The 13172-nt window shown below is 41.3% G+C and overlaps 2 protein-coding genes and 1 long non-coding RNA gene across 3 annotated transcripts; 2 read left to right on the forward strand and 1 right to left on the reverse strand.

Annotated features, from left to right (window-relative positions):
- The first annotated feature begins 2086 nt into the window (after positions 1-2086).
- On the forward strand, positions 2087-3239 carry LOC104427010 (rust resistance kinase Lr10). The gene is made up of 2 exons (XM_039304801.1): positions 2087-2199; positions 2233-3239. The coding sequence occupies exons 1-2, from the start codon at positions 2090-2092 to the stop codon at positions 3209-3211; spliced, it is 1089 nt and encodes a 362-aa protein (XP_039160735.1). The 5' UTR covers positions 2087-2089; the 3' UTR covers positions 3212-3239.
- Positions 3240-5794: 2555 nt separating this feature from the next.
- LOC104429770 lies at positions 5795-9331 on the forward strand. Its single transcript, XR_722475.3, has 8 exons — positions 5795-6729; positions 7185-7316; positions 7535-7591; positions 7847-7944; positions 8040-8098; positions 8180-8291; positions 8403-8503; positions 8811-9331. It is a non-coding gene; the product is annotated as an uncharacterized LOC104429770 (long non-coding RNA).
- Positions 9332-10806: 1475 nt separating this feature from the next.
- Positions 10807-13118, reverse strand: LOC104428675 (E3 ubiquitin-protein ligase At1g63170). The gene is given in 11 exon segments (XM_039304800.1): positions 10807-11124; positions 11385-11676; positions 11742-11772; positions 11775-11854; positions 12018-12094; positions 12096-12199; positions 12202-12313; positions 12315-12344; positions 12347-12442; positions 12445-12722; positions 12991-13118. Coding segments are annotated over 10 exon segments (1254 nt in total). The 5' UTR covers positions 12697-12722; positions 12991-13118; the 3' UTR covers positions 10807-10944.
- Between the last annotated feature and the right edge of the window lie 54 nt (positions 13119-13172).

Genomic DNA, 13172 nt, shown 5'->3' on the forward strand with positions numbered 1-13172 from the left:
GGAGAGAGAGGGATAAAGGGAGAGAGATGGGTTTGTTTGTTGACGGGGTGTGGAACGAACAATTGCGGGGAGAAAAAGTGGAAGGGGAGGGAGAGAGAGGAGAAAGAAAATCCCCCGTGACAAACGGAACTTTTGAATTTTCACTGGGTGTAAATTTCCAAGATGCGTTCTATATATGGGTGGTTGAACTTTGGTTTGGGTCCACCTCTTTAATTTCTGGACTTTCCATGCATTTGTTCAGTTTACTGACTTGGGCTTCTCTTTATAGGACGGCGCGACTCCAATTCTCTAATCAAGCGAGATTCATCCAATCCTTCTTCATTCGCTTCATATTGTGCCTCCACTCACATCAAACAATTCTTCACCAATTTCTCCTTTCCCAAAAGTCGAAAAGAGTCATGTTAATGCTCTCAACTTCATGAGTATCTATCAAGTGTTGCTGCTCATTCTTGTTCTATTTTTGGCTATGACTAGCAATGTCGAGCCGAGTGATCGACAATGTACTTCATCTTGTGGTGATATTCACAATATAAGATATCTGTTTCGATTGAGGAGCGATCCAAAGAGGTGTGGTGACTCGAAGTATAAGCTGACTTGTGAAGATAATCACACTGTTCTACACTTCCGTGATGGTCGATACTATGTGCAATCTATCAATTATTCCACCCACCAAATCAGATTAATCGACATGGGGTTGCAAAAGGATAATTGCTCGTCTCTCCCCAGTCATTCACAGGCTTCATGGGCGTTGTACAATTCTAAGATCTTTTCTGATCCAAACAACCCATACTACATGGCCCGCCCATACTACATGGCCCGCAGTGGTTTATTGATCATTGTGAATTGCTCAAAGCCAGTTAGCTCTCTACTCTACATTGCCACCGCTCCATGTATTGAGGGGTCGAACTCTTTCAACACATCATCGAATTGGTACTTGTATGCTTTGATCAATCCAAAAGTATTAGATGTCAAGGATTTTTGCACCATTAGTAGATGGACATGGGTATCAATTGATTTTGGGGATAAAGAGCAAATTAATAGTAGCTCCTACAACTATGAGCGCATCCATAACATCATGGCCGATGGATTTGATGTCTACTTTGGTCGAACTTTTCGAAATGCAATTTGGAAGCCAACTTTCTTTTGCTTCTTTGATTTCTATAGCATCTACAAAGGCCATCAGGGTTGCAGATCCTTTCTCTACACTGGTGGTAAGCATCGGTTGACAATGAAATTTTACCACAATTTTGCATGATTCTGGATGCTCTTTCACTTGCTACTTTATCTTCTTAACTGGAAAATGAAAGAAATATTTAAAGTCCAAGAAAATAATGACAGAATTTACATGTTATAGTATCAACATTTGCGTATTTGAAAGGTTTTAGGAGCTTTGCGTTACATTTTAAAATCGGAATATAGGAGTTGTTAGATTCGCCAAAATGTAAACAAGTGACTGTAGAAGACATCCCGAAAAGACCCATTATCAGCTGCACATACACATGTGCCTGGATTGTGCGAACAGCTATATGACTAGTTTTTCGTTGGTATAGGGTTCATATTTTCTCATTTTCTTAATTCGTTCCTTAATTAGTCACTTAACTAATAATTCAAGAGACGCTCGTTAATAAAGTCCTTAAAAAACTATATTCATGTATCAATATGAGGAAGAAAATTATTAATTAAAAATGAAAATCACTTTCTCTATGATTGTTCACTGCTAACAAAGAAATGGAGTTTCTTTTACCAGCTATTATCTATGGGAAATGACGCTTATTATTTCCATTTATGTGAAAATGCACGTATCCCACTTCTCATATTCTTTAGGACAAAATTCAACTTATACAGTGTATCTTGCTACTATGATTCCTAGTGATTTTTGTTTTCCAAACTATATTTCTTCAATTCCTTTTTCAGATAATTCCTTCCTTTCACAGGTGTCAACTTTTTTGCATTTTGGACAACTATAGAGTTTACAGCCTTACTAGGTAAGCTACAGTGATCCGTTCTTAAAATAATTAAAAAAAGAACTTATTCTAACCTATCAAAATTTTCCTCAATGTTTTTCCGTGCAGCGAAATTTGTAATCGGGATGCCATTTGTCGTGATATTTTTGATCTACAAGTACAGAAGAAGGCACTTAGCAATGGATAAGAATGTCGAAGAATTCTTGCAAGCTCATAGCCACTTTTTTCCCATAAGGTATTCTTACATGAACATCAAGAAGATCACTAGAAATTTTAAGCACAAACTAGGTGAAGGAGGGTATGGTTCCGTGTACAAAGGAACACTCAAAAATGGAAATGAAGTAGCCATAAAGATTTTGAAGCAATCCAAGGCCCATGGCCAAGATTTTATTAGTGAAGTGGCTACTATTGGAAGAATTCACCATATTAATGTAGTGCAACTCATCAGTTTTTGCTTTGAAGGCTCGAAACAAGCTCTCATGTATGATCTCATGACAAATGGGTCTCTAGATAAGCACATTTTTGCTAAGGAAAGTGATAAGTTTCTTGATTACATGAAAATATATGAGATCGCTCTTGGGATCGCAAGGGGGATTGAATATTTACATCGGGGGTGTGACATGCAAATACTACACTTCGATATCAAGCCTCATAATATTCTTTTAGATAAGAATTTTATTCCGAAAGTTTCTGACTTTGGAATTGCGAAACTTTATCCCACGGATCATAGCATAGTTTCATTAACTGCTGCAAGAGGAACCTTGGGATATTTGGCACCTGAGTTGTTTTACAAAAGCATTGGTGGCGTATCTTATAAAGCGGATGTCTACAGCTTCGGAATGTTGCTCATGGAAATGGCAAGTAGAAGGAGTAATATAAATGCAAATGTAGAACGCTCAAGCCAAATTTATTTTCCGTTGTGGGTGTATGACCAATTCGGTGAAGGTACAAGTCTTGAAATGGAAGAAGTTGTGGAAGAGGAAAGGAAGGTGATAAAAAAAATGATAATAGTTGCACTTTGGTGCATACAATTAAACCCTGACCATCGCCCTCCAATGAACAAAGTCCTAGAAATGCTGGAAGGAGATATTGGTAAACTTCATATGCCTCCAAAACCGCTTATCTACCCACTAGATGTGTCAGTTAACAATGACAAATTCGAGATGGAACTAGAAATACTCTCTACTTCACCGTGTGCTTCGGTAATTTCAACTAGTTCTCCTTTTAGAGATAACAATGTTGTTTAGAGAAGCCTGTGCTGTTTCATTGGAAAAGCTTTGTATGTTTGCCCACAATCTAGTATTATGTTGGGAGGGAGTTGAGCTAGTTTATCTTGACCCTAATTACTTTGAGATTGTCTTCTTTTGGCTCTTATATTAATGTTGTGTTATTGTACATATCGTTTTACTTTCTTGCACCTTCATAAGGACAAAAATTTTGTCAAAAAGCCAGGACAAAAATAGAGGAGGAAGGTGATGGCCATTGTGAATTGTCTTCCCTCGTTACGTGATTTTGGATAATGCCAACGAAAAAACTAACGATAACCTAGGATCTTACTCCTATATGCTCCATTGCCACCGTATGATTTCTTGATATAGAAAATAACTAATTTGGACTTATAAATTCATTATCAAAGAAAACATATATGTATACATTGTAGAGTGGACACCATCGATCTATGCTAATTTTTTTTTTATCAAAATGGAAAAGAAATAATCTTGAATGAAACAACTCAATGAAGCTTATTTTTGAAAGAACTCATAATCCTTTTTAAAGTTGACATGAAATTATCAACAAGTAATAACATCTAAAGATTACAATTTTCTCTTAGATCACTCAGTTAAGGTGATTTCAATAAATGAAAATTCATCTATACCCGATATTGGCCATGGAGGGAAGGGGGAGAAGGAGAGGCAACCCTCTACCTGCCAAAAAAATTAACAAAATTTTCAATTACGAATTTGAAGTAGGCCTTTATTTATTTATTTATTTATAAAAAATGAGGGAAATGAAGTTTGTTTTAAATAAGAACTTTGAGTAACCATCGTAATTGCAAATGAGTAAACTGATGTCCAGCCAAATTTTCAATCGGCGGATAATCTCATCCAAAATTTCATGATTTTACCTCTAGATTTATGATGAATGGGTGTATGAACTAGAGGATCATTACCTTGGAGAACAATCGCTGAACAATTTTTGACCAAAATTTCCCTGTTACCACAAGGCTGTCCGCCGAAAACAAATCGCTCCTTACACCTTTCAAGTTCTAACCCACGAGCTCCATCCCTAGTTGGAGGAGCAGGAGCGTCGATTACATCTAAGGAGTTTGTTGACATCTAAATTTTACGATTTTATTTAAGATTTAATCGTGTACAAAATTAGGAATTACTCACTAAAAAAAAGAGAAAAAAAGAAAAACAAAACAACAAAACAACAAAAAATAGAAAAACAAAAAAAAACGCCTTGAGGTCGAGTTGGGGCCGGATCTCGGCATTGGCCTCGGCCCACCGCCCGCTTCTCTTTCCTCGCGCGCCCAGCCCGTTTCCCTTTCGGCCCGGCCCACGCTAGCCTCTCCCTCCTCCAACTCGCGCGCGCAAAACCTGCAAAAAAGGGCAAAAGGCAGCAGAGGTTAGAGCAGAGAGGGGCAGAAAATATTGGGTGGTCCGGGAGCTCCACGTCAGCGTGGTCCCCGGCCACTCACGAGGTGCCATGTGGAGGGGTGGGCCCATTTGGTGTCCTCTGCGTCTTCTGCCTTCTTCCCCTCTCTCTCTCCTCTTCCTAGCTTGCCGAGCCCTCTCTCCTCCTAGCCTGCACACTCTCTCTCCTGTCAGAGCATTTATTGCGGTTTAAGCTTTTGTCTTTCCTTCTCAAACGAAGGAAAGAGAAGCTTCGTTCGTTCCTCTGTTCGAGAAAATATTGGGTACGTCTTATGTAGACAGCCTGGCAAACAAGAAGGCGGTGGGAGCGTGACACGTGTCCTCGTGGGACCCATAAGGTCAGGCCCCATCTTCCTCTCCTTGATCTCAACTCATCGCTTCTTTCTCTCTCTCTCTCTCTCTCCTCTCCCAAATAACTCGGCTGTTGGCTCGGCTTGGCTCGACTCGGCTGGCAGAAGAAAGGACAGTAATAAATGCGCAACACTCCCGCTTAAATTTTCTCTCTCCTCGCTTGAATTTTTTTGATTTTGTCTCTCTTTCGTGGAAGAGCAAGACGGAACGATTTTGGTTTTGTCTCTTTCGTGGAAGAGCGGACGAACGAGTTGCACTTATTTCCTCCGTTTCCTTCTCAGCGCATCCCACCCCCTCCGCCTCCGCCTCTCCAAAAAGCCTCGCCGATCATCTACCTCTATCACGTCGCCTCCTCCAAGAGCCCCGCCGGTCGCAGCTGGTTTCTCAAACCTTCGCCGATGTTTCCAACGTGGAGATCGAGGTTTGTGCTCGCGTTGGTCTCTCGGCAACTCCCGGGCCTCCGTCCGATTGCCTCCCTCCGACGAACTCGTCATCAACTCTGACTCCGAGCCGCCGCCGCCGATGGCGTCCTCCGTCTCTGTATCTGCTCGTCCTCCCCCTCCCTCAGGCCGAAGACGCCGCCCGCCTCCGCCGCGAAGCCGTCGGCCTCCGGCAGGAGGGAGGCGGCCTCGGTCTCGTTCCCGAGCGGCGCCGGGCTCCTCGTCGTCGACCGGGTGTTGTCCCTGTCGCTGGCCCGATCGATCGCGAGGGGGATCTCGGTGGACCTAGGTAGGGCCGACGGCGTGGCGAAGAAGGAGAGGCGCGGGCTAAAGGGCTGGGGAGGATTCCCGCTCGCTGTGGATGAGGTACGTGGACTGGCTACACCAGCATCGGAGCTAGGGCTTTTCCTTGGACGTGAGCCGAGTCGGGTCCACGGACGAGTTCGTGGAGGAGATAGAGCCTCGGTTCCAGGCCGCGTTCAAGGCGATGGAGGAGCTGGGGAAGGGCGCGATCGCGAACCTGGCCCAGATGAGGGCCGCATGGTCGGGCACTACTGGTTGAGGAAGTCGGAACTCGTGCCGGCCGGGTTCCTGAAGGCGCATATTGAGAGCACGCTTGACGCGGTCTGCGGTCTGCAATTTCCCCATGTTCTTCTTTAATTGTTGTTTCCTGAGTTTAATGAGCTCGTGGTAATGATAATAATGATATCTATTGCTCCTATTCTAGAGGATTCTTAGAAGAGAAGCTTGACGATCGGTTTATTTGTTGACATTTGCTGAATGCCAAGTGTCGGGAGTTCTGTTGAAAGATGATAAAATTTTATTCATTGGAGCAAGTTCTCAATAAGACAGGAAGCTCGTGACTTTTAACTTACAATGTTGGACACTCCTGTCATATAGGTTTGTCTTTCGGTCGACTTAGATGGATGTTGGAGCTCCCAAATGACAGAGATAGTCAGATAGATCGGTATCCTTTGCTAATGGAACAAGTGGAGAGTAGTAGTGGTCATCAACACATAATTGATGTAGAGAGAAATGGGGACGCCTCATTGACAACATCTCATGGTGATCAGCAACGCAGGGTAGACTCGACAGAGGATGAGGATGGACTTTCGCCTATCATGCCAGCCCCTGCGGATCAAACAACTGTAAATTCATCAAACAAATTGAACTCCGTGAATTCCTCTAGCACGAGAAGAAGGAGTGATGATTACCACCAGCATCGAACAAGTCCATTGAATTCTGGACTATGGATTTCAGTGGAGTTAGTTGTCACCGTGGGTCAAATTATAGCACCAAGTTAGCTGGACTTACCAGGTATCTTCTTGTCAGATTCAATTTTCATAATTACTCAAGTAAAATATGTCTGGTGCAAATTACAATTGTGTACAATCAATTTTATTTAGACTTGAGTCCCTAGATATCCATCTATGAAATGGGAAATAGTTAGGCTACGATTAAAAAAAAAGTGTCTCGTAAAGGAGGGGGGATAGGCATTCTGTCATAAACGCGAATGCCTGCCCATTTTGATTCTGAATAGCACATGAAAATACTAATATTGGAATTGGTGATTACATTCCTTTTGCCAAAAAATGTGCTTTATCGTTTCTAGAGAGAGCATGATATGTACCAATGAGCAGCTTCTTCCTGATAAATTAGTGTATGTAATATTCCTGCGCAATCTTCTTTTTTGGCTTCATATATTATGTAACTTCCTTTTGATTAAAAGTTGCTGCTGTGACCAGGATTCCATTATGTATATGTGGTGGTAGGTCGAGGATCCACTATCAGAGGCAACAAAGTAATTGAAGCGGCTTCAAAGGAGCTCACCTGATTCTTTGGAAACACACATTCTTTCGTTTGAAGTAAATATGAGAAAGTGGAAAACTTTGCTTGCTTTTCAGGTAATTTTGCCTGGGGGTTACTTTGCTTCTTTTTTCTTTTGTCCAGTGACTTTCTTACTCTTGAAACTTCTTGAAACATATTGTTCGGAGTAACTTAATGACAAGCTGATAAATGTTCTGTTTCTTTTTCCTATATATGTGCTGCTTGCAATTTAATTTTCTACTTACCTCCATTTTAATATATGCATCTTTATATGCTGCTCTTTTCATAAACCCAGGCGGTGAAGCAGCTGCTCCGGTTGGACGCAGAAAGCCCTGACACACATAGGTGCCTGGTTAGTTCCTCTCTAGTTTGCACTCGAGATATTTTATCATTCTCATATGTCCTCTTAACTCCTTGGGTTGAGCTGTTGATATATTTGTTGCATCTTTTGGGTGTCTGTAAATTTTGATGCAAGTCATAGTATGTTGATCTGTGTTGCTGCTGCTTTTTCCTCAATTCTTTTCAGTGGTGGTCTATATTGTTTCCCCGGTTGCTAGAGATTTTGACGGCTTGGTGTTGTTCCTGATGGGTGCTTCTTATGCTGCAGTTAAAGTTTTTCCACGTAGTTAGTTCCATGGCTGCCCCAGCTACTGACTCTGAGAAACTTATTTGCACTGTATTAGAAGCTGAACGACCATAAATCAGGTTCTTTACAACCTGTCTTTTGGACTTGCTATATCTTTCTTGTTTGTTTTTTCAATATGGCAGTCTTTTAACACATACAATTGTTCATCTTGCAGTCATTTGCATGGGAAGTCTCTGTTAGAGGCAAATGAGTCATTCCTCAATAAGCATAAAGGTATCCTCAACATCAGACAATTTTCTTATGTGTGTTATAACAGGTTCTAAGTGTGCTTGGTCTTTTTTTTTGTGTGTGCAGATTCCTTGATGCACAAGGCAGCTGCTGCAGAAATGCTGTATCTTTTGGAACCCAGCAATAAGGGCAAGGCTGTGAAATTAATTGAGGATTCAAGCAACAACTTGGTGCAAAGGTACTGTTTGGTGCAACGAAGGTCTACCGTCTTCATTTCATTTGTTTTGGACCGTTTTACGCTGCCATCCCCTTGATAATCTGTTGAGCATGTCCACGTTATGTTGCATAGAAATGGAGCACTCAGATCAGTTAAGGAATGGAAACTCAAGGATTGTATTGCGGTTCACAAGCTACTCTCCTCAGCAGTGGTTGATATGGATGCTGCATCAAGTAAGTTTTGATCTCATCAACTGTTTTTGGTAAAGTTATGCTTAAAATGTGGAGTATCTGTTGAAATAATTGGAGTAGCAGCAGTATAGGGTAGCAAGTGGGTGGCTGGGTGGGTGTGTGTTGGGGTGTGAGAGTCAGGGAGGGATCTCGTCGGTGAATTTCGTTACTGATGACCATTCTTCTATCCCTACTTCCTTATTGGACTACTCATTTTACTGAATACAAAGATGGGATATTATGATTGGATAAAGCTAGATTTGACTTTTGAGATGGTGTCTCTGACACTTGTAAAATACATCTTCAACAGGATGGAAATTACGTTGTGCTGAATACTTCCCGCACTCCACATATTTTGAAGGAAGTCGCAGTTCTGCAGTTCTAAAGTCCTCGTACAACCAGATTTCTAGTAATCCTGAAAATGGAGTCAACCATCCTGCGGGTGGCATAAGCATGGATTCTCTTGCGTCAAATGGAAAACTGGAAGCTTTTAAGGACCTCTCTATCTAACAAGTGGAGTTGAAAGCTCATTTTGGGCAATGGGAATATGCATTAAGCTAAGGTTTCCCTTTTTGCATTGTTAGTTTTACAATCTATAGGACATCCTGAGGTGGAGCCATAGGAGAAATTTTGAAGAACGGATGCTTCATCAGCCTTAAGAACAAGTGGCCTCTGCAAACTTACTTCTGGAGACATGTTGTACTTCCCTTATTTATGTCCACCATTGTTTTTCCTTTGTATAAACATTGCGTTCTGTGAAAAATTTTGGAATGAGATGTTACAAATGATAGATTTTGCATCAATAAGACATGCTCTCCTGGGTTGGTTTTTGTTCTTCGTTTTCTAGTTTCAGGTCATGAAAGTTTTCTATTTTTTGGTATGCAAGTGAGTGATTCGGGCCTTGGCTCTATGTTATCCTTGCTAATATGAACCTCCTAATTTATCTTCTAATTTATCTTCTTTGATTTTTTCGTATCACTAATGAAATGGATGAAGACAAGTGGTCTCCTAATGGGTTGTTGTTGTAGAGGAGCCATATGTTTTGCTGGACTTTATCTTTTTCTGTTACGGAAATTTCCCTAGATTGTAGGGAAAATGTTTAATTTTCTTTTTCTTTTCTTCTAGTTTTCCCTGAAACAACCTTCAAAGAAATTATCTCTTGAGGCCTTTGGCAATTTCTCCTGCTTTTAAGTCGTCTGAAACTCTAAAAATAAATTTAGAAAATGCGAAAATAACGGTATGCCATTTTTGCTGTTTTCGCACCAAAATAAGGAGGTTGAAATTATGTAGCCTCATCTCCCTTCTGAGACCACAACCAGAATAGTAATATGAATGGCACGAAATATGTAAGTTCAAGAAAAAGCCATTTTTCTTCTTTTCTGAGTCCCAAACCGATCACTTGCGCAATGCTCTCATATCTTGTGAGGGATGGTGTGGAATGATCTTTGATACTGTGTACAGTGTATCTTAAAAATTATGCATTTGTATCACTTTTAAAAATGAATATTACTTGTATTGCCTATAAAAAATTAATGAATAAGATATTTTTAACGTTCATAAAAATATTTAGACATACATAATTGCAAGGGATGGAGAGAACTTTTCATGAACTAATTAGTTGAATTTGATCTAAGTGATTAATATTAAAAAAATATTTTCCAAATCTATGAAACAAATAGAATCTAAAACAAAACCAAAGACTAAATTGCTATTGCTCTATCCATGATCAGTTTTTGTCCATCACGTTCTTCCAAATTCTATTGCTCATCTGTCTTCAATCTTTTTATTTAAAAGAGGAAAGATAAAACTAAAGTTGTTCTCTGCAAATATCAGCAATTTTTTAGCATATTGCTACAACTTTGATTACGCACTATGCTAGCTATTTCTTGATCAGCCTTTGGTAACTGTCTGTAACAGCAATAGTACTGAGGTCCTCCATTTATCTTAAGCATGCCCACTCTAGGGCTCTAAAATAGGAGAACATGACACGATGAATAGTTACAGTTTATCGCAATTTACATGATTGAATACACCATGTGCTGTATTTTCGAACAAGCTATATACATCATTACCATTATCCCGAGATAGGATCTGTGCGCAAAGATTCCTTTGCCATTGCAGCACCCCAGATCGTTTCACGGGACCCGGCGTATGAGCCGACCATTCAACTTCGACCTCACATTTACATGTCCTGAGAAGGTGGGACCACTCCCAAGCAAGAGATTCACTTCTACATAGTGTAGTGTAGCAATGGTAAATCATCCGATGCGTCACAAGAGAACCTCTTTGCAGATATAACCTCTGCTACCTGTGCCAAGTCAATACACGTATCTGCGAAGAGGCCCTGTTTCATCGTAAGTCCGATGAGCAAACATTGTAGTTGGCACATTCATGGGCAGCTCCCTTATGCAAATTCTTGAGCTACTTGAAACTCGTCCTCAGTTCTAGCTGTCTCTGTCAGATTGCGAAAGCCCACTGCTCTCGCTAATCTCACTTTTACAGAGGGGGCATGAGGCATTGATCTTTAACCATTTATCAATGCACTCAACGTGGAAGACATGGTGACAAGGTAGCTCTTTAAGTTCATCGTTATCTTCATATCTTGACAAGCAAATACAGCAAACCTGCACAAATACAATGGCAACATCACTTTGTCTGCTTGAAGATAAATATCATGCCTAGCTGCCGATAGTAAGCATTTGCGACTTGCTGCTATCATGATAGTTTCACCATGTTAAGGAACGTACAAGCAGATGTGAGGCGAGGCCTTTCTTTTTAGGACGCGAAATCAAATGCTAGCCCTACATTATAGGTCAAAATTCAGCAGGAGGGTGCTTGAACTCCAGAATTGGAATGGGAGGACATAAGTGGATTTTATGCTTACCGCATCTTCTCCTGACAAGAAACACTCCTTTTCTGTCCCTGGAGCCAAGACCCCGCCTTCACTTCCTCCTGTGTTAAATTCCTCACCGTCAGCATTTAAGTCTTGCTTCACCTTGAATTTGTAGATAGGAGGAGCATTGATGGTTTCTGAGGTGGCTCCTCTTGTCTGCGAAAAGTCTTCTTGGATGCCCAGAACAGATATTATGCAAGGTAGGCAGCAACAAATTGTTGCACATAGTATAAAAGGCATGGCATATCCAATACAGCTAAAAGTTAGAAATGCTATACATAACCTGCAAAAGGGCCACAACACATATTTCATCAAGCACAGCAATTACATGTATAGACAGAACAGAACAGTTTCGGAGTATCAGAAGGTGAAGAGTGAATCCAAAAATCCACACATAGCCGACAACAAACCATACAGCAAAAAAACAGTCTAAGGCCATCTTGAAATGGTCCACCAGCCCACTAATTCTACAAAAACGAAATTAGCTGTTGATTCCATCTATCATAGATTGTATAGACTAGGTTATTCTGAATGATGCCAACAATCCCACAACGCAAATTGAAATTCAATTTGAATAGATGAGAAGCAATCATCATCCATGAGAAGCATAAGAAACGATTGAACTTACCGTGAACTCGAGAGTGTCTCGCAATTTGGCCATTCCATGATGCCAATTCTTCAGAATGTTGATTGCCCTCATCTCGTGGACTGTGTGACAGATAGCTGTATAAGAGCTAGGCTCGATTGACTACTATGAGAAGTCCCTCGATGGGATCGACCGGACTGCTGATCACTACTACGGTTGCCGAATGATAACGCCAAAGAAAGAATAGGCAAAGTGTTGCCACACAACCAGATGCATAACCTACAACCCATGCAAATAGTGGAGCCTCTGGATTTTCATGTCTTGACAATGACAAAAACCACTATGGATGCTATAATTTGACCCACAAAGTGACAACTAACTCCACTGAAATCCATAGTCCAAAATTCAATGGACTTGTTTGATGCTGGTGGTAATCATCACTCCTTCTTCTCGTGCTAGAGGAATTCTGCAGTTCAATCTGTTTGATGAATTTACAGTTGTTTGATCCGCAAGGGCTGGCATGATAGGCGAAAGTCCATCCTCATCCTCTGTCGAGTCTACCCTACGTTGCTGATCACCATGAGATGCTGTCAATGAGGCGTCCCCATTTCTCTCTACATCAATTATGTGCTGATGACCACTACTACTCTCCACTTGTTCCATTAGCAAAGGATACCGATCTATCTGACTATCTCTGTCGTTCGGGAGCTCTAACATCCATCTAAGTCGACCGAAAGACAAACCTATATGACAGAGTGTCCAACATTGTAAGTTAAAAGTCACAAGCTTCCTGTCTTATTGAGAACTTGCTCCAATGAATAAAATTTTATCATCTTTCAACAGAACTCCCGACACTTGGCATTCAGCAAATGTCAACAAATAAACCGATCGTCAAGCTTCTCTTCTAAGAATCCTCTAGAATAGGAGCAATAGATATCATTATTATCATTACCACGAGCTCATTAAACTCAGGAAACAACAATTAAAGAAGAATAGGGGGAAATTGCAGACCGCAGACCGCGTCAAGCGTGCTCTCAATATGCGCCTTCAGGAACCCGGCCGGCGCGAGTTCCGACTTCCTCAACTAGTAGTGCCCGACCATGCGGCCCTCGTCTGGGCCAGGTTCGCGATCGCGCCCTTCCTCCTCCATCGCCTTGAACGCGCCTCGGAACCAAGGCTCTATCTCCTCCACG

The sequence above is a fragment of the Eucalyptus grandis genome, chromosome 11 (genome assembly GCF_016545825.1).
Source record: "Eucalyptus grandis isolate ANBG69807.140 chromosome 11, ASM1654582v1, whole genome shotgun sequence".
Lineage (NCBI taxonomy): Eukaryota > Viridiplantae > Streptophyta > Magnoliopsida > Myrtales > Myrtaceae > Eucalyptus > Eucalyptus grandis.